General features: G+C 40.3%; 1 protein-coding gene across 2 annotated transcripts in view; it reads left to right on the top strand.

Moving 5' to 3' along the window:
* Window positions 1–21,897, top strand: part of LOC311269633 (transcription factor COE1-like) — a 96,304-nt gene extending 74,407 nt beyond the window's left edge. The window contains exons 11-17 of one of the 2 annotated variants that reach the window (XM_084373936.1): window positions 3,095–3,183; window positions 13,460–13,525; window positions 13,632–13,794; window positions 14,109–14,291; window positions 15,187–15,384; window positions 16,399–16,467; window positions 17,704–21,897. In XM_084373936.1, the coding sequence (XP_084230062.1) occupies window positions 3,095–3,183; window positions 13,460–13,525; window positions 13,632–13,794; window positions 14,109–14,291; window positions 15,187–15,384; window positions 16,399–16,466 (767 nt within the window). In that variant the 3' untranslated portion in view covers window position 16,467; window positions 17,704–21,897. The remainder of the gene's footprint in view (window positions 1–3,094; window positions 3,184–13,459; window positions 13,526–13,631; window positions 13,795–14,108; window positions 14,292–15,186; window positions 15,385–16,398; window positions 16,468–17,703) is intronic. The other variant, XM_084373937.1, reaches the window with a different exon arrangement.
* Window positions 21,898–22,280: the final 383 nt, after the last annotated feature.

Raw genomic sequence — 22,280 nt, forward strand, 5'->3', positions numbered from 1 at the left:
TTCAGCTGCAAGTAATTTATCTGTGCTGGATGTGGAAAGTACCAAATATCACTCCAGCTGCACACCACGCACACACACACACACACACGCACACACGCAGTAACTTTTACATAGGAGTTTCAGTAGTGAGTTGAAGACACATGTTCAGTACAGATAAATATACACACACATCATACATTAAAGCATCACTGTGACTGACAAAGCTTTCAGAGCTCGACTTGACTGACATGTTGATTGGATAAAGACTGTCAAAGAACATAATTGCAACATTAAAGCGAACGCTAAAATCTTTGAGATTATACCTGCAGTGTTATTATCACACAGATGCTTTTGACACCATTAGTCGCTCCACCAGGTCCTTCCATGTTACATTAGACTAACTTAACCTGAGTTGCAGGCTGAGAACAATATATTTGATATTTCAGTTCTCGTAGCAGCGTTATTACTGATGTTCTTCTTCGTGACACCGGACAACAACAAGTGTATTATGTTCAGCCCAGTTACATTACATTTATATACAGAGTACATATATTCAAGTGCTGTACGTAAATGCAAATTTGTACTTTGAGTACTTTATACTTCCACTACACTACATTTTGGAGGCAAATATTGTACTTTTACTCTACATTTATTTGCTAACTTTAGTTACTAGTTACTTTGCGGATAACCGGCTACATCAGAGCCAAAGTAACACATTTTTAGATTAATTTAGTTGTTGAATATCGGCTCTAATAATTGGCCAGGTCATACATTGGCCATACATGTTAATAAATGTATAATTGACTTAAAGTGCAGTTAATATCAGATACTTTTACTCGAATACTATTTATTTTGCTGACTTTCACTTTTACCAACATAATATTTTAACATATCTTCTATATCTATATCATCTATCTTTTACAAGATTGACTACACTAAACTCCGACAGCCTACGTGAAAATCTCAGGTTTCATCGACAAGACTCAGACCTTAGTGTCATTTATTATCACCTGAGATGTGGAAACATCAAATTTCTGGAGTGTCTCTCCTGCCTGGCTCCTTTTAAGTCTGTCATGAAATGATCCTGCCCCTGGTACAACGACGCAGCTTAAGTTCAACTTCAATTCAATCTTCTTAACTCCTCAGGGGCTTTTAAACTGATGTTTGAATCTCACCTGAGTTAATCAGATGAATGGAAATTCATCAACAACTGAAATCATCAACATTTAGTTGAAGTGATAATATTTAAAGCAACTTTTTTACCTTTAAATAACAGCTTCAAAATCATGTTGATGGCAGTGTCTTGCAACAGGGTGAATGGTGTCTCTGTCTCAGCCACATTTTCATACCACGACCTCCCAGAACAACCACCTACTGTAGAAAATCCAGTGAAAATCTCCACAGTAGTTGCTGAGAGTCGAGCTTTCCTCAGCGACAGTTTCCCAGCCACATTTTGAACTGCCGACCTTTAAGTCACAAGCCCGCCTCTCTAACCTCCAGGCTTCTGTCGGCTCTTAGAGATCCCGCTGAGCAGGTTCATCATTTTCCAACCCAGTTTTACAAAAAAAGACCCACTTGATACCAGCATGGTGCTTGGGAACAAAATGTCACAAAATGGGATGTCATCCTCTCTCCTCACTGCTCAGACCCACACCCCCCCACTGACTGGCACAGATGTTGTGACTCTCTGTCAGTTTATCATGTGTGCAGGCTCAGGTTGAACAGCATTGAAGGTGCAAAGAGTGACGTTTTTACACTCATAATCTGCTGCCACGTTCGTTGAGTCAGCTAAACCAGTTGATATCACAGAAGAGTTACACGAGAAAAATCCTACAAGAACATCTGCATATTTAGATTTTCCTAAGAACTGAAGGAAGTGAGGATGAGCCCTTCTTTTTCCCATCAAGGATCATTGGTCCATCTCTACTTTCACTGTTTTTTACAATATATGACACAACTGGGATTTAGCTGGAAAGCAGCAGGATCTCTTTGCACCATAAAAGAGGTTAAGGGTGAAAAAACAAAGCAACAGTTTCTAGAGACGACAGATGTTGGAAAATCTTATCATATGTGTTTTTCCTTCCCTGAAATAAAAAACAGGGAGTGCCGAATGAGCCAAAACATCCTTGTGACTGTTCTTAAAATGTCTGTAATCAATATTTCAAAATTAACAGTGGATCCTTAGACAGCTTATTACCAAGTCTGCCAAGCCTGCACTTTCTCTGAGCTCTGGCTTAAGAGCGTCTTTCAGAACATTGTATTGGTTATAAAACCGTCAACTTTATGGTTTTTGTTTCCTTTTTGAGTAATTTTGAGACACAGAAAGCAGCTTTTTTCAAGTAAAAACGCTCTATTAGCTACCTGTCCAGCACTAACTGTCAGAAAGACAGTTAGCGAGCTGATTAACAAAATTAAGCATTTAGCAGCTAAAATGCCCAATGTTTCTTTCAGTAGATGGTGGAGACCAAAACAGAGCTCAAAGAAAGTAAATATTGGACTTAAATTTGTCAAAATAATCTGTTACGGCTATCTGTTATCTTTTCCGAGGTTTAAGCAGAAAAGACTAACATTAACTCTAACTATCATCTGCTGGAGACTACCAAGTATCACAATATGTAGCACAATAAATAGGAAAAGAGATGACTGGTTGCATAACATAAGCAAAAAAAATGGGTCTGATCTGGGGGAATGGTTCAAACAAGGAAGGAAATATATTATTATAGTGGCTAAATCGTTAAAAAAGGCACATCATTAATCATAAAATACTGATTCTTTATTATTTTATTGGAGTTTCAAACCACCCATAAACCAAAACCAATGGCCTCACAGTTATGGAGTTACAGAGTGGTGGAGTTATGACAGAAAGACGAGATTGTTCAAATATTTTCATTGCGCAATGACTTTATGGACTTCAGTTACACCCACAAATGCTGCATGAAGTCATCGCTGAAGTTTTCCAGACATTTCAGATAAAATGCCTGTTTCATGAGATCTTTTAGCAACTTCTCCCTCAATTATTATTACAAGGAAACTCCTGTCGCTTGAGAGTAAACAATCAAATAACCGCTTTCATTTTCCTTTTTGCTAATTCCTCCTATTTCTGTTTGTTCTGCAGCACTGAACGAGCCAACCATCGACTACGGTTTCCAGAGGCTTCAGAAGGTCATCCCTCGGCATCCTGGGGACCCTGAGAGGCTGCCAAAGGTACAGAAACAATCTACATCACCTCTCGCACTTTTATGTGATGCTTTCACTGGACGATGAACCTACAATGAGCGAGGATCTGTCTCATGCTTCAGAATGACAGATACTGCAGCTCTAACAGAGATCAAACCTGCAACTTCTCAGTGTCTCTGCTATCAAAGAAGAAGCACACAGAGACATACACACAAAACACAAAGAACAAAATAATTTTGTGTTTAGGTTTTGTTTGTTTGTTTTGTGCGCGTGTTATTTTTATATTTCCGAGCAGAATATGTTTTCAAATCTCCTGTGGGTTGTGTTTTTACCTCCTCACGACCTCCATGTGTGTGAGCTGCTTAACCCCGTTTACAGGGTGAGTGTTTGAATCCGCTCCAGATCAGAGAGCCATATCTGATTATTCATTTATCAGCTGGAGATCAAGCGGAGCGTTTCAAGGATCAGCAGATGTAAACAATTAGCACCAAACGATGAGCTCGGCTTTGATACCAAACCCTGTCATCTTGATCCGTACATGCAGGGCCACGTTTCAAAGTGTGCACGTGTGAGTGTGTGTGTGTGTGTGAGCCTACCGAGTCGACCTGACTCAACTTGCCTATCCGGGTGGGCGCGGGTCATGACCTTTAGAACAGCTGCTGTCGATTGGCTCCTCATCCCCACTGGAGCTGATCCAGGATTGGCTGTCTTTGCTGTGACATCATCAAAGAATGGGGCGGTGGTCATGATGTGATGATGTGGAGATGACGTGATGTCATAGCGGTCGTGCCGACACCCTGGCTCCTGCACATGTGTTAGCAATCACATGTAATGTAGGTTCTCACCGTGGGAACAAAAAAAACTTCACACCTCGAATTCCTGTGAAGTCTGTGGATTCATAGTTTTAAGTATCTATTGTTTTTACTTATTTACAGTGTACTGTGCACGAGAGCATTTTTCAAACAATACTGAGCTCATTGTTGTGCAGGTATCCAAACCTACACTCAGGAAAAATAAGGGGCACATGGCAGATGGGGATTAAAACCTATTTTTGGTGTAGAAGTCAAATGTTTATGGGTTCAGTATAATGAGAAAGATGTGGTACGACAGAAAGACAGAACATTTAGTGATAACAGTATGTTTAGGGTCTGCATTATTTTCAATGGTCAGCAGGGGGCAGCTTTACTGGCTCCAAAAAGAAGTCAGATTGTATGTAAGCTTATGAGAAAATGACCGTACTTCTCACTTGATTTATTTCCTCATTAAACAGTTCCCTAATGAGTTTATTGTCTCAATCGCAAGTTCCACGTCTTCCTTAATTCAGCATGATGTTCATTTTCTAAAATATTGTCCCATTTAGCAGAATATAAATGATAAACCAGGGTATGTTGTAGGGCGGGGCCCCCTTGGAATTGGTAAGTCGCTCATCACGTTAATTCAACTATTAATATTGTGGTATGCTGGGAATCATCTCACATTGGCTGTTTCCTCAGCACAAAGTTTACAACCATGTCCAGTAATCGGTGCCAACGCACAAAGCAGTGAGCCTTAGGGATCCAACCAATCATTAATTTCAAAACAAGTCAATTATTTTCATGATTAATTGATTAACTTTTGGTCCATAAAACATCATAAAATGTGAAAAACAGGGAATCACAATTTCCTTGAATCCAAGATGATGTAATCAAATGCCTTGTTTTGACCAACATGTTAAGACCAAATGTCTCATTTCTTAGAAACTAAAGCCATCAAATGTTTTGTGTTATTGTTTGAAAATGACTAAAATTATTAATTGTGTATCAACATAGTTGATAACAACATAAACTAAACGTGTCTTTCTTATCTGATTGACTGATTCATCTATGTCACGAGGGAGTTGATGTTGAAAGATACCAGTTGTGTTTTTTAAGCCTTTTTAAGATATAATAAAAGTCTGTCAGAGTCAGGACTGTAGTGGACCCTGTGAAAGATTTACCTCCTGTATGATCAGGCTAACAATAAGCGCAGCAGAAAAACAAATGCAGGAAATGATGTTGGCAACCCAAAGTGTGTGATATCATGAGTGATGTTAGTTCCACCTTCTGGTAAAAGCTGAGTCAGAGCAGAGAAAAGGATTGACTCACTTTTCCATGCAAAAGCACACACACACAAACACACTCGGCATGATTTGTGAGAGATTTACAGAGCATGATACACACCTTGTTAGCACAGAATATGTAATGCTTCCACCTTAACCTCTCTGGATTTCTGGAACACTTTTGATGTTTTGATGATTTGCTTAGACGGCGGATAATTTGATCCAAGCAATCTAATTGGTCAGACCTGCATTTAGAGCCATCAGATCCCATGAAGCATGCTGGGAGGATGGAAAAAGAAGTGTTTTCTAATTAGCAGTAGTTTTTGGTTTAATATTATTATAATGGTTGTTGTTATAATGTTTTAAACTGTACTGCACAGAAAGAACACATTAATTAATTAAGCCAAAATACCCCAAATTACATTTTAAACATGTTAATAATTTAAAAAAACATGAGATGAAAAATCTTGCTTTATCTGAGCTTTAGCCAGGACATTTCTTTGCTGTGGCTTTGCTTGTCAGGAGAAATAAAACAAATGAGCATGTTACTGTTACTAAATGGGTCCATAAATGCCTTAGGAACTAAATCTGACCCCCATTGTCCATAAAGCACTTCAGCACTATTAAAAGACAATACTTGCACTGTACTTTTAGGCCTGTTTAACTTTCTTATTCCCATGGATAACCGGTCAAGTTTATTTTAAGCAACATGATGTCACACAAGATATTTCCAGGCAAAAGTACAATGAGAACCACCAAGCTGCTGGAAATGCAACCAGAGTAACTGCTGGATGCATCGATCGGGTATCAGACCCAACCAGCGGATCAGCCATAAATCGTGTAGTTTTTCTTTTTGTTTTGTTTGGATGCACAGGAACGGAAATGTTCAAAAGACAGTTAAATAGTTCATCTTTTGAGAAGCTCAGATTACATTTGAAATCACAACAGGCAAATCATTAAACCTCTCGATGCTTTCTGCACGTTTAGAAGGTCTCTCTCACTGTACATGTTTTTTTCTGTTTCTCTGTGTGTGTGTGTGTGTGTGTGTGCATTCCAGGGTAATTCATCATGGTGTAGCCGTGTGGTCGATCGAACCCTGAGACTTTATTACTGCTGCCCACCAGCAGTCACTGTGTGTGTGTGTGTGTGTGTGTGTGAGTGTGTGAGTGTGTGTGTGTGTGAGAGAGAGAGAGAGAGACTGTACATGTATCATTGGTGTTTATTTAGATGCTGGATGCATGTGGGAGCAATGTGAGAATATTCTTCTTATGTTCCTGTGTGTGTGTGTGTGTGTGTGTGTGTGTGTGTGTGTGTGTGTGTGTGTGTGTCTGTGTCTGTGTCTGTGTCTGTGTAATTGTGTGTCGATATGGGTGGCTGGGTGGTGGTTGGCGCCACACACACACTTGCCGGGCTCGTTGCGAGTATCGATCAGTCCTTTTATTGAAGTTATAAGAGTTTGTTACAAGCGCTATGAAGACGGCAGACAGACAGACAGACAGACAGACAGACGAGGCAGTGGAGTGTATGAGAGGATTACCAGCGGACAGCCGATTCTATAATTGTTCAGTGAACATTGAGGGGATTTTGCTAGCCACACACACTCACACACACACACTCACACACCGGTGTTCAGCTGCCAGTTTGTGTCTCGATGATCCCTTCAGCATCCATCCATATGTGCACATACAGTTATTGTACAGTCACACACATATGTATGTACAGTGACTCCTGACAGACACACTGACTGTGCTGTAACAGGCTGAGTCTTGTGGGAAATCAGGGACTTTTCTGTAGTATTTATTCCCTTTTTCTGTCAGAGGACTCCAGCTGTTTTATGCCCCAGTTGCACACGCCCAGTCAGACCTGCTGTTTCTCGGTGCTGCAACAGATACTTTCTTTTAATTTACTAAATGTTTGTTCAGAATGCAAGAATCTCGAGCCATAAATGTTCTGTAGCTTCAACAAACTGCAAATGTTAAACAATCAAGAACCAGTTCTTGGGCCTTAATCTGCTGCAAATCACCTGTGTGGCGATCAGCCAGTAACTAAGAGAGTAAGAAGCAGAAATGCGTCTTTTGATGCACAAAGAAATCTATCACCTCTCCTGGTTTGTAGTCCCGACTTCACTGCAGCAGGAAAAATGGTGGAAGAAAAAAAAAAAACAGTATCAAAAGACAATAACTGCCCTCTCAGACCCTGGAATAATTTCTTAAACTTAATGATTAAAAGGTGATGTTTAACAGATTACACTCTTGCATGACAATTTTATCTGCAGCCACCCTGAGCCCAGATTATGCCTGTGTGTTTCCATCCACCTGTTTTGAGCTGCATTTTCAAAACAGGTGGACCTTTGTTGTACGATCGCAGTTTGGTTTAGGCAAGAAAACTACTTGGTTAGGTTAAGGAAAAGTCCTGTGTTTGTTTAACCTGTCCATCCATCCCAGACCCCCTCCATATACAGACTTTTCACTTTTTATTCTTCTTTTCACATCCTCCTTTGCAGCTGTAATTATTACTACAGCCATTAGAGGGTGCCACTTTATCGATTGAGCAAGATGGAGGTTTTTTTCCGAGGAGGACAGGCTCGAGTGGGGTAATGAGGAAACAGCAACGCTCCTCAAATTAATACATAAACATAAATGCAGCTTTTCTGTAATTTTTTCTAGACAGTTTTCCATCATTTCAGTGTCGACTTGTACTTTTGCACGTTAACTTGTTGCCCCCTCTTGTTTAAAGGGGCTCTGTGTGATAATTTGAAGGAATTTACATGAATCAATCACTTTTTATTGACCATATGTGAGCACATTGTAACGTGAGAAATTAGACCTTTCCTGTCTCTCGGACGATTTGTTTAAGTTCTTTAATGCTGTTGGACTGTGGATTTCTTTGTGAAGGACTCGGGTCGGATTTTCCGCAACAATCCAAATAAAGTGACTTTCTGCACGTTTTCTAGTGCCTTGTCTCAGTGCCTCCTTCTGCTCCGCTAACAGAGAGCAACAGTAGCTCACGTTAGCTTAGAAATGGAGTCGGCTAACATAAACTAATGTAAACGTCCTTTACTTTTTCTTGTGCAGATTTTTGGAAGTTTGGTTAAACTTTGCATAGCATTCGAATGGGAACTCGACTTGTGATTAATAGAAATGAGAAACACATGGCACATCAGTGTGTCGGTGTGAATTTCAATTTTCATGCTTATCCAGTTACATTGTACATTGTTGTTATTGCTGCATTGTTTACTTAGAATTTGAAACAGATGTTTTCTGTCTGTCATTAATTCTTTACAGATTTGTGTTTGCAGAATAAATATGCGCTGGCACTGAAGTGTAGTTTTTCAAAAAGATTCGTTGTTTTTCATTTGCCAATCAGAGTGATTATCCAACATAACAAAGGCAGTGCTAATTGACAAAAATTGCTCTGTGCAGAAATGTCTGTGTTTCTCTGGTTGGAAAGGTTGACCAGTGTGTGTCACCCCCGTTAGACTGGTGACTTCCTCTGGTGACTCACTACTGTGTGTCACTATGCGACTCATTTTAATGATGTCATACGTTGTGCCGAGGTCACCGGCATCACCAATGAGTAATCCTGGTGATGCATGAACGCTCTCTCTCTCTCTCCCTACTCAATATATATATATATATCTGTGTCTCTCGCTCGTCAGCGCTTACGTTTACATGTTCACATCACAAGTGAGAAGAGATGAAATCTGAAACCGCACGTCCTGACACACTCTCACTATGTGTTAGCAGTAGAAGATGTTCCCCAGAGGATGTGTGTGTGTGCACGCATGTCAATACTTGTGCCCCACATCCCTCTGAACCTACATGTAAAGTATGACATCATCTCTGTGCAAGGTGTGACCCTGCATGTACGGCATCCCTAATGGGACATTAGAAGCGGATCAAATGGCTAATGTATCAGCATTAGGGAGGAATAAGTCATGTGTGTGTCATGTGTGTGCTGGCACACACACACCCCCTGCAGATACTCAGCTCAGCGTTTTCTGGTCCTAATGCATACGGCGTCTGTGTGTGTGTGTGTGTGTGTGTGTGTCTGTGTGTGTGTGTGTGTGTGTGTGTGTGTGTGTGTGTTTGTAATGCATGGTTATCACATTAGGGCTGCTCATAACTCAGACAGTAAAAGCACGCAGACACCTCCTGTTATTCTTTCACTCTGCCAACTGATCTGTCTCCTCCCTCACTCATCTTCTGCTTCTCCTGTCTGACTGTCAGTCATCTGTCTGCCTGTATATTTACCTGAAACAGACAAGAATAGATTATATTAAAGGTGCAAAAAGTCTTGATGGCGGGTAAAATAAACTCAATCAAGGTAAAATTATTTTTAAAGACTGACAAGACATGACAGTGAAATGACAGACGAGTACGTGTCAGGCGTATATTCCATAAATATTTGACAACAGGAAAAGACAAACACATGAATCAAGACAAACGTTGGAGATTAAAGCCTCAAAATCAGGCTTTATTGCAGCAATTATAGGAATCAAAGTGATTAAAAAATCATTTCAGAGTTGATTTCTGTCACTCTGTTGTCATTAGTTCTTTACTATCTGCTGTAAAGACAGGAAGCAGTTCAGACAGACATTTAGGTTAAAACTGGACTAATTATAATGTCACCTTACTCACTGAGGAAGCTTCTCTCTGTGATGAAGTGATATGTGGTTAACGTTATGTACTGTTTCCAACTTTATGCCCTGGACCACATGTGGTTTCAAAAGTATTTTAAATGTCTAGATGACTTATTGTATAAATGCTGTTAAAACAGCTTTTCAAAGACTTTATTTAAATGTGTATTTCACATTGTGATAAAGTCTTTAAAATGCTGTTGAAACCACATTTACAAGTAATTAGATGAGTTCACTTTTCAACTATAAACATCTTTTGCAGCCCTGTCACCAAAATAAAATGTTGGCATTGTATGATTCTACAAACCACGGATACGTTAAATTACTACATCCTATTACATCCAGATTACATGTATATAAGATGACTCTGTTGTCAGGAGGAAGAGGGGCTGGAGGTGGCCTGACAGCTGGTGAGAGACTTCATTTCCTGTCTTAACCGACAAAAACGGGTATTTTTAACGAGACGTTAGGACATTTTCCGACTGTGTTCGTGGCAACAAAACCCATGATTTTAAGCCCAAACCAAGTGTGTTTATTTATTTATTTATTTATTTTGTGGCTTAACCCAGCGGTGGAAGTAACTAATTACACTTACTCAAATTACTGTAATTAAGTCATTTGTATTTTTTCAAGTCTGTAATTCTCCAGGTCCTTTAAGCAAAGAGTCGTCACAACATAAAATTGAAAATTTAAACATAAAGAAACATAAAGTTGAAATGTAAAGCTTCAAAATATTCATGGTTTGTAGAAACAGACAATTTCAACATTTATTCCTGCAAATGGACTGTATGTTTACATGCAAATCATCATATTAAGGAAACAAACACAACATTTTTGCTGTACTGTAACTCAACAACTTTAAAGGAACACTGTGTAGTTTTGGAGAAGAAATTCAAACTCAGAATTTTAATATTTACAACATTAATGAGATAATAATACAAACTCCATAACTGAATAAACAAGCTGTTCTCAGAGGAAAATAAGGTCCCCAGAACACTGTTTGAAGCTAGAAAGGTGGCAGGGTCCGCCACATATAAACAAAGTAAAACAGTATGAAACTGTGTTATCCTTTAAGGTCAGTTTGTTTATTCAGTTTTCTTCAGTCATGAAAACAAAAACTTATTAACTTTTATTTATTTACTTTTGTTTCGGCATCAAAAATCGGTCAATGAAGATATTTCTCCTCTGATTAAAATTTCTTCACGCTGCAACTTTGGTGCTACGATTAGATGTATTTTCATTGTTGCTGCAGGCTATCTGACTGACAAAAGTTTAGGCCCTCAGGATGTCAAAGCTGGATTATTTTAGACTTCTTAATCAGTTCTGAAGCATTTGATTACGCCCACAAGATCAACAACAACCCTTTCATTCTCATTCATATCAACACAACGCAGCTGGAAGCATTATTCATTTATATTGAACAGGAGGTAATCCGACCAACAATGCTTTCTTATTTACAGACGCAACCTGGGAGAGATTAATTAGGCGATGTGTGTCTAAATATGAAAAGACGTAAACAGACAAAGTATTTAAAGTGCATTGATCCCGGCAGTCGGAGGCTCTGAGTGATGGAGCGGCAGAAGCCTGCAGACCTGATAATGATGATGTTACCAGAGGATCATCTTTCCTTCCCGTTTATCAGCTACTGCCTTACTGGAACCGCTCGAACATTCAGGATCAGGTTTCTATTAGTGAGCGTGTGTGTGTGTGTGTGTGTGTGTACGTGTGTGTTCAGCTCACCGGTCTGATAATGAGAGGTTAACAGAGAGCCAGCCTGGCCATAATAATGTGTAAAAGATTGAATTTAGCACCATGGACAGGCACACTAAAACTGCTGACTGGCTCTGTGACCTCTCATATCCTCACACACACACACACACACACTGATGGAGAGGCAATATGTTCCACTCACAGGAGAGCGCACATGCAAGCCAACTACGAGTGTGTAAGTGTGAGTGTGTGTGTGTGTCACACAGTGCAGGTTAATACAGTGAAGCACAGAGTAATTTTCTCTGTGTCGCCGGGCGGCCTCACGCTGTGGAAACGACAACACATTAACTGTTAAACAAGACACCTTAGACCCCGGGGTGGGAGCTGAGAGAGTAAGAGGGAGACAGTGAGAGGGTGGGCGGGTGAGGAAGGATGAAGAGGAGAAACAATAAAGAGACTGAGGAAAAAGAGTGAATTGTTGAGTGTTTAGTGGGTGGGGAAAAGGAGAAAGTGAATTCCCAATGTGGAGGAAAGTGGGAAAAGGGGAGTGGTGGAGGAAAAAGGTGAAAATGGAAACAGAAGAAGAGAGGAGGAGGAGTAGGAGGAGGAGGCTGGAACACGAGGGATTAAAAATGTGAATAAGAATGAGAGGGCTTACAAACATGGTTTCGATCTTAGAATTAATAATCAATATGAGGGGGAACAATCAATCAGAATTTACTCACATCTGTGAACAAATGCCAGGTTTTCACTGTGAATTCTGACTGTAAATTGCTGTAATTATGCTCTTGCATTGCATGATAGGTATTTTTTGGGGAATATTATAGTCAGCTGCTGTGAATTTGAATTTAAGTGACATCTGAAGTGACCAGAAAAGAAGTAAACATGGTACATCACAAGGAAATGCTGTAATCAGGGCACAGCACCATACAGTCATCGAGCAATGTAATATACTGTAGTAGTCTTACAACAAATTACAAATTGCTAACATACAGTACCAAAAGGCTAACAACATGCTAACACGCTAACAACTTGGCTTACAGGCCTACAAGTGGTCCAACATTGTACAAATGCTTACCACAGGCCAACAGACTAAAAGGCTAACATGCTAACATACTAGCCACAGGCTAACAGGCCTACAAGAAATATGGTTATGTGAACATAAAAACACATTGCAGTAACATTAATATACATTTACAGTAAATGTGTATATCTACAATAATCACTGTCATTTTACAACAAAATACTGTATTTAAAATGAAATGTAAATTGTGTGTTACAGTAGAAACACAATATATTACTCATTTTCATCTATTGTATATTACTGTGTAATAGTGTGAATTTACTGCGATTACTAGCCAGTAATTTACTGTAAATTACAGTAATGATTTTTACAGTGCACATTGGATCATCTTGGCCTGATTTGAACGCAGATGCACAGCAGGAGAGCCTTCAGAGCACTTTAGATTTACTTTAGAGTATATTTTAAATACCTGTCACTTCAAGATGTCATTAGACACACGAGAAAAAAAGAAGCATAAAAGCACTTGACTTGACAGCCGATAACTGCCTTTAAGAGGAGCGAAGAGCAATTTGTTTATCATGAATAGATGGTGGAATGGATGTTAGTTGATGGTGTGTTGGGGGAGGAAGGAGGGAGAGAGGGATTACACATGTGTCTTTTTAAAATAACTTGCAAGTGTGATTCTTTGTACAAATTGTGCATCTGCCTTCATGTCTTCACGTGCAGCTAAAACCTTGATATTAAATTTGAATTACGATTCAGATGTTTTTTCAGACAGTGGATCACCAAGAAGAAGAACAATCAGGAAGGCTACATTACATGTGTTAACTCCACCTTCTTCTTTTTCTCTCAGGAAGTTATTTTGAAGAGAGCAGCCGACCTGGTAGAAGCCCTCTATGGTTTGCCCCATAACAACCAGGTAAGGAGCATACGTACACACACATGCAAAAATAATTTTGAAAAAGTGATTGAGCGTGTTTTTTGAGCTGTGATGTTGATGGTATTTACTCTGTTTTTTTTTGCAGGAGATCATCCTGAAGCGTGCGGCGGACATTGCAGAAGCTCTCTACAGTGTCCCGCGAGGACACACCCAGCTCTCCGGCTCCACCCACGGCGGCATGATGGGGGTCAACTCCTTCACCGGTCAGCTGTCCGTCAACGTCTCCGAACCCACACAGGCCAATCAGGGTAAGACTTTATTGCCCTTTTAATGATTTAGCCACTACAATGAAGGCTTTTTAGTATTTCCTTCCACTTCTCCTGATATTTTCCTTTTTTAGAGTGCCTGGATTGCTTTTGAAATCACCTTTTTCTCCTGTCTAAGAGTACCGAACACAACTTTTATTTCAAACATGTAAAAACAAAAGAAAACAGTTTCATAAAAGCTTTCAAAAAATGAGTTCAGAAAAACAAGAATGTAAAAGGGAAGAACAGAAAACTCGGCTCACTTTGACTGTCCAGTCACCATGTGCTCCTCTTGCCTCCACCACACTTTCCTGCAGGTTTCGTGCGCAGCAGCAGCAGTGTGTCACCTCACGGTTACGTGCCCAGCACCACGCCTCAGCAGACCAGCTACACCTCAGTTAGCAGCACCATGAACGGCTACGCTAACAACACCGGCATGACCAACCTGGGAGGCTCGCCCACGTTCCTCAACGGCTCCGCTGCCAACTCGCCTTATGCTAGTGAGTGCACATGTCAGTCCACAGACGTAAAAGCACACACGCTAAATCACATACTGCACCTGGGGGGGAAGTGATGTTCCACAAGCTATCAGCCACTTTGTTTTGGGAGAACGTGAACGAAAACTGTGCTGAAGTTACTTATTATGGAGTCGTTTTAGCGGCTTTGTGGAAAAAAATCTACCTCCACTGTCACAGTGGCGTTTCAAATTAACTAAACTGCCACAGAGCGGCTTCAGAATACAGTTTACGTGTCTTCCAGTGTAATTACAGGTGCTCAACATGCATACATGCATGCAGACATACTGTACCGACTGCACACGCGTCTGTGGACACAAAGTGGAAGTCTCAGATCTGCAGCGTGGAGATTCCCCCATGGGGCTCTCTGTCTCCCTGTCTTCAAAAACAATCACCAGCTCAGAGCTCCATTTCGTCCTCCCTCCATCTCCTCCTCTCCTTCCCTCGCGGCCTTTCATCTGACAGCCACACCTCTTTCCTCTCTGCTGGTTAATTGCATTGCTTTTTCTATTTAGCAGAAAGCAAGAGAGGGAGAGAGAGAGAGGGAGAGGGAAGGGAGGAGGGATTCAGAGATATGTGAGATGTAGTTTGCAGATATTAATCTCACTGGTGATGAAACAAATGAAGATGTTTATGTTTGACTTCGAAAGAGTCGACTTAGAAGAATCTTTACATTTTAAATACTGTTTATAAAATACACTACATGGCCAACTGTGTGCAGACGCATGAGCACTTTACCTGTATGTGATTTTTAAGGATCGTGCTCAGTGAATTAACCAGAATCTGTTTCTTTCCCCTATTCTCACCCCTTTTCTTCTTCATCCCACCCGTCTCCTTTTTCCTCTCCCACTTCAAAAAAATTGACCTCCCATCACCCCAGTTGTCCCCTCCAGTCCCACTATGGCCTCCTCCACCTCTCTGCCCTCCAACTGCTCCTCCTCTTCTGGCGTCTTCTCCTTCTCTCCAGCCAACATGGTGTCGGCGGCCGTTAAGCAGAAGTCCGCCTTCGCTCCAGTGGTCAGGCCCTCATCCTCCCCTCCACCCTCCTGTACCAGCGCCAACGGCAACGGGCTCCAAGGTAATTTACCATGACAGCAGCCAGTCAGTCAGAGGATGCTCAGAGGGAGGACTTCCCCTCCAGAGATGCATCTCTGGTGGATTTTTGAAACTATTCTGCCAATAGAGTCGCTGTTATGTTTCATGTCCTTCTCTCCCTCCTATCACAGTACACAATCACATACTACTGTAGGTGCATATACTCTGTTTTTGGTCTAGAGCCCCAACAATTCGATGATTAATAGGTTAGTTGATTGAAAGGAAATTAATATCAACAGTTATTTTGATTATGGATCATCAATCGTCAGTTTTCAAGCAAAAATGTCAAACATTTACTGATTCCATCCTCTTAAATTATGTTTTTCTTTGACATTTTTGACAGTAACTGAAGAATCTTTAGGTTTGGACTGGTTGGGCAAAAAAAGATGCATTTGGCATAAATCCCTCACTGTGAGTGAATTAGAAATGTTTAGTTAGCGGCATTAGCTTACATAGAAACGGCCACTATGGACCTGCTCACTTCTGTTAAGAAATGCTCCGCACATGTGAAGGTTTCCTCGAATAATCAACTCTAAATCAAACATTAAAATCTGGACTGACCTCACACCCCTCCCCTCCTGTTCTGTTCTGTAAGTGATGAGTCTTAATTTGACACAGATGTGATGATCAGATTTTCCCTTATGTGCACAATGTGTTGTGATGTGGTGACACACAAAACATAACTGCAAACACAATACAATAAGCCAGTTTTTTTGTCGCATACTTCTGTGATTACAATTTGACATTTTGGCAATCACACAACAGAGATTCCGGTGTCATGGTTATGATCATCCAACCCGACCTCCGACATAAGTGTCATATTAAGCATTTTGAATATAATGAACACATTTTCTGCCAAGGAGAATTGTATCCATGACTGCCTTTGTACTTCTTCATCTTTTGTATTAACAGGAATTTTTATTCTCTCCTCTCGCCTGTCTTTTCTCTTGACTTCTAACCCTTCCTTTTTCATTTTCTCTCTGCCTCCTTCTACCAGATCAAACATTTGTGGACTCTAGCAAGTACTCAACAGCCAGCTCTCTACAAGGCCTGGCCTTCACCTGAAGTATGTCCCTCCTCTTCCTCTTCCTTCAAATCTGTTCACTAACTGCATTTGCAACTTTTGGTAAACTAACTCATTTTATTCAAGCAATCATCTTTTAGTGTTTCACATCTTCTACCTCTGAATGATCTCTGTTTTCTGTCTCCATCCTCCTTCTGTCTCATCATCATCACTCCGTCCACCATCAACTTTTCCATCCACATCTCATCCCACAGCACAGATCTAACCATTCTGTTGCCTGGTAACTCCTCCCTGTCTTTCTATTGGCTGGGAAAAAATGATGGGAAGTTAGATATTTACCAAAGAAAAAGACACTTGGCACAGAGAATTCATTTCTCAACATCTCTGGCTTTGTTTAGCTGTGTGTGGATCTGCGCTTGCTTTTCACATGCTTTTCGTGTGTGTGTGTGTGTGTGTGTGTGTGTGTGTGTGTGTGTGTGTGTCTGGTGTGTGTACAGAGAGCTTGTGCGGGGGTGTGGGAACTCAAAGCTTAGTCTCAAAGCACAGCTGAAATAAACACACCCCACTTACAGCTATACACACACACTTTCCTCTGTCACACACACTCGGTGATCACACACTGGCAGCTTGCGAGGGAGCGATCAACAATGACAGCTGTTCGGCTCTTTTGACAGTTTATACTGGCAGAATACCTGCCCTATGGTGTGTGTGTGTGTGTGTGTGTGTCTGAGGGAGACTGAGAGAGTGAAAATGTGTGTGAAAGGAAAAAAAAAGACAGAATCGAGGCTCGACTGAAACAGTGGAGTTTGTAGAGTTTTGTCACACTGGTGTTTTGTCTTTAAAGTTTTCACACACCATAAAATGTAATCAATTCTGCAGTCTCTTGTGTGTGTGTGTTCGTGTGCATGTGTGTCGCTTTGGGCTGGGCTCTGCCTCTCCCATGTTGACACCCATCCCTTGGGTTTAAATGCAACGCACACCATGATGCAATCTGTCAGGCACACACACGAACATACAGTAAAATGCGCCAACTGTTCCTGCGCAGAATTAAATGTGTGTGTTTGTGAGAAGAAGAGCCAACTTAGATGATGTATCCCCGCTCTTATTTACTGATTTATTCCTCTATTGATGTTTTAAATGTCGCTGCAGTCACACAGCTGCACAGATGGGAAAACATGTTGATGTATTTACGAGGGAATTTTTTATGACGATGAAAATATTTGGCTGTGTTTTAAAAGTCGTTTTTTTTTTCCTTTCTCTCCCTCTGTTTCTCCTCAGCAATCCCGGGAATGATCGTCCCACCCATGTAAAGGTGTGAGTGCATGACCGTGTGTGTGTGTGTGTGTGACTGTGTGATTGTGTGAGTGATGAAGATCAAGCACACTCGCGTTGATCCTAGCGGAGGATTTCGGTGCGAGTCAGACTCCGGTCGGGGACGGAAGCAGCCGTCCAGATCTGAAGGAACAAACCCAACTCAGGCTTTCTAACACAAAAATAACTGCAAGAAAAGAGACGAAAAATGGAGGAAAAAAAAAAAAAAAGACTGTTTGCAAGGAAAATCGTTGTTTAGACTTTGTACACCTTGATGCTTTTATAGGAGAACGGCCACGCCTACATCACAACTCTCCACGGACACAGGAAGTGTATTTATTTGGAGAGATTCCACCTTTTCCCTCGAGTGATTGTTGATTTGTTTTTCTTTTCGTGCAACAGTTAACGTGTGATAATCATCTTCTAACTGTGTCTCACATGAAGGGATTTTTCTATTTATGAAGTTTGGTCATTAATGAAGGAATATAATGTGAAGAATACCTGATGACGAAGATGACGATGAGTAAAAAGTGGGTCAAATCCAGCCGAAAACAGACAAGCCAAACCAGACAAACATACACTTTAGCTTCTCTTTGCCAAATCCACTCCACCGTCACTCTTTTTCAGCGCAAACACTCGTCTTCCTCTGCATTTCATCGATCAGCTGAAGGACTCGGATGCATCCCGCCTGTGAATGATGCTGCAGTTTTAGCCATTCAAATAATCCCAATGTTTACTCACTAGTGTGCTACATTTTCTAGAAAGAGAAAATCAGTCTTTCAGCCAACAGAAGGTGCAGAGAGAAAGAAAATTCAGCCAAGAAATTTCTACCAGACGAGGTTTGACGGAGAAAATTGAACTTGCTGCAGTGCTACTTCAGGATAGATTTGATGAGCTGACTGTAAAAAGGCCATAAATGATCTCCTTTCCCACAGAGGAGCGTGTGCCAACAGCAGCTCCACTGTCCAAGATTTGACCCAACAACTCAAACCACATGATCTGTTTTAGAGTCGGACCCCGCCACAGTAACCTCTGTAAGAGGGAGAACATGTCTTAAAGACTGCTGCCATTTTGATTTTGTTGTGTGAGAGTTCTCAAACTTTTGTCTTAAAATATAAATCCTTGTTTTGTTTTGTTTTTCTGTTTTTGTTGTTTTCTTTTGGTTTGTTGTGTTGTTAATAATTTTTACTGTGATTAGCCGGCCAATCAGATTGTGTTTCTTTTACTAGCTGCCCACTTATCTGGTTTGATTGACAACTTTAGTGGGGAAATTATCCAATGGTGTGTCTTAAACACTGCGCTGCAAACAATGTCGAGTCTATAAAACTTTTAACTAAGTCTTATTATGTGAAAGCATCTGCCACTGAGATGCACTTCTCTCAAGTCTGCCCCTGCCGCATTATTTACATCGAGGGCTGGGCGATAAAAGCACCTCATACCTGCTAAGACCTGGCAACAACATCAAATATCAGGATATTTGTGACAAAGTAAATAATGACACAATGAGATTATGATAAATAATCATCAGTAATGTGGATGTAATGACTAAGTGGGTAAACGCAAGTATTAGAAACAAGCAACAACAGTCTGGTAATTTCAAAAAATTACATCATTTTACTGTAATGTAGCCCTTAAAGGTGCAATATGTAAGAATTTAGGTTGAAAACAAAATTAACCAAAATTGTTAACAGAATTTGAAAAAATAACAGTTTTGACTTTGTGACGTCTGTGTATTGTGTTGCAGAGATATCAACTAAAGTTAGCATGCTAACCGGCTAGCCCCAGCCCATCCTGGTCCTTAGCTCCTGTGCTAGCAGTGTAAACACCAACACTCCCCAGGGGCCACAAGCTCCCAGTCTGGACCACTGGCTGCAAGGCTAACCGAGCTAGCAACAACAACAGTTAGCAGCAGTTAACGGTTACTTTAGTGATACGCTGCCCCCTATTTGTTTTGAGTATGAATTTGACAGGTGGCCAGTTCTTACATGTTGCAGCTTTAATGGCATATCATGATATCACAATATATATAAAAACGATCTCCAAAATCTAAGATGATATATAGTCTCATCTAATGATAATGATGTAATATTAATAATATTGCCCAGCCCTATTTATATCCCCTTTTTGCACTTAAGAGGTAAAGATGAAGTACGAATTTCCATATCTTGGAAAGGGAAGACGTTTTTTGCAGCGCAGGACAATTAGCCAGCGACATGTCTTAAATATCTGGAGGTGTGTAAGATGATTAAAGTAGCTGATGGTTTTTTTGTGAAAGTCACTGCTCTCTGAAGGCACAGCTCAGTGTGTGTGCTTCAACAGTCTTAATTCATTTATGATTATGTTAATTTTGCCAAAGCCCTTATTTGATGCATTAATGCCTAAACAGTCTTACGCCACAGTGTGTTTGCTACTTGTCTTTTCAGAAACTGTAAGAATGCCATACTATGTAATGTCGTGTTCACAAATACATCTAGTTTGTTCGTCATTCAGGTCGATGACATTTGCCACAAGTAGAAACTATTCGAAAGCATCATGTGCATTTGATAAAAACGAATCATTTGTAATTCATTCCTGAGGGGATCTGGACCTCCAGCTGTGTCGATGTTAGTGCTCAGTAAAAGTAGAAGAAAATACTAAACACTATTTAGAGAAAGACAGAAGTCAGTAGCCTCAGCAACTGAGACTCAGCTGTCATTAAAGCAGTTATCAAAAATTGGGATGAACAATTAGGGACGTTATCCAGAAAATTATCAAATAAAAAAAACAAATTATTTTGTGAAAGACACCTGAAACCTCACATCCTTAAAAATGTTCGTGTGTTCATCATGTTTCTCTCACGTTTAAGGATTTGAATGCTTTTAAAGGAGACCTATTATGCGTCTTTTTTTTTTTTCTTTACTTCAGTGTTTTATAAGATTTGAAATACCTTGTTCAAGTCTGCACCAACAGAAGCTCCTCTCTCCCACAGAAAACACTGCTCCTGAAACGCCCCGTCAATAGTCCCACCTTTAATTTGTGATGTCACACTTGGTCACTATGTCACACATTTACATAGTTTATGCCTAGCAGCTAGTCTGGCACATAGGAAATGATTTAACACAGCTGCTCTGTTGTTGCTGGGTCAGGCGTGTGTGAGCTGACCAATCAGAGCAGACTGGGTATTCAGGAGGGGGGGGCCTTAAAGAGACGGGAGCTAAAAACAGAGCATTTCAGATAGAGGGGGAATAAAGAGCTGCAGCACTGGACAGTATGAGAAAACTGATGTGTCTTTGAGCATTAAGGCATGTAAACTATAGAAGTAACCCTTAATGAGCATAATATGTCTCCTTTAAAATGTGGTCCTCATTTGTCTCTCACGACTAAGGATTTGAATGTTTTTAAGACATCTGTTTTTTGCTTTTAGTGTCTGTTTTTTATAGTGTCTGTTCATTAAAAGCCATACTTCCACTGCTAATTTCAATCAAACTAAAACAAGCCATTTTTATCATTTGTAAGTCAACGAAGCAAATTTGTCCCAATGTTGTTAAATGATTTTGTTGCATTATGTAGGCGTATAAAGTTAAAATATGATTATCTGTGTTTGTCTTCCATGTGATGGATGTTAAGATGGAACAGAGTTGCATAATGAAGAATGAAGAATCTCTTTCTCCTGCTTCAGTTTTCTTTTAATAATCTTGCCCTCTTTTTCCCTCTTTCCCTCACGTTTCCTTTAAAAAAAGAATGAGCCACCTATTTATTTTATCTCAAACATGGGTCTGGAGACCACTCTTCTGTTTGTGTGAGTGCCTGCTACAGTGTGTGTCTGAGTGCGTGTCTTCATTTTTTTCTCGGAAAGAAAAATGTGATGTTTTAAAGCTAAGGGATGTTTTTTTATAGTACATATATAAATACCTGTACAGGAAGGAGTAAATAGAGGGTTTGGTTTAAAGAGCCCACAACAGTAATAACACTTATGGAGGCTTGTCTGCATTCAGGCTCACAGCGGTGGTCATCATTCACACATTATCAGCAGTATCAGTGCGGAGGGGAGAGAGTACAGAGGAAACTACTGTAAAGATCATAATGTTGATTTTTTTTTTTTTTTTTTTTGTATTTTAAACTCTGAAGTGTAAAATAACTTTTTGACTCTCACTATATTTAATTAAAGTTCTTTCTTCTCTGTGAAAAGGTGTCAGTTTCTGGCTTTGTTGCTCATCACTGTCATTCAGACTGTAGCAGAGACACGAGAGGGAAAGACGCAAGTGAGGACGCAATTAAGGGAACTGAGATGCACCAGTGTAAAACTTCTTTGCGTCTCTCTGCAGGAAGCTGAAGGAGGGAGGAGGAGATTCAACCCAACTGTGTTAACTGCCTCAATCCTCTGCATGAGCTCCAGATATGTTGTGTTTGGTTTGTCTTTAGTTTTATTTCTCTTCATTCAAAATAGCCCTGTTGTCCCACCTTTAGTTTGGTTGTGATGCTCACTTTATAGAAAAGACTCATATCCATTTTGGACCTGTTTGTATTTAATATACTCACTGAGGGCGATGAGGTTAGAGAGAGAG

The sequence above is a fragment of the Pagrus pagrus genome (genome assembly GCF_965226575.1).
Source record: "Pagrus pagrus genome assembly, chromosome: 14".
Classification (NCBI taxonomy): domain Eukaryota; kingdom Metazoa; phylum Chordata; class Actinopteri; order Spariformes; family Sparidae; genus Pagrus; species Pagrus pagrus.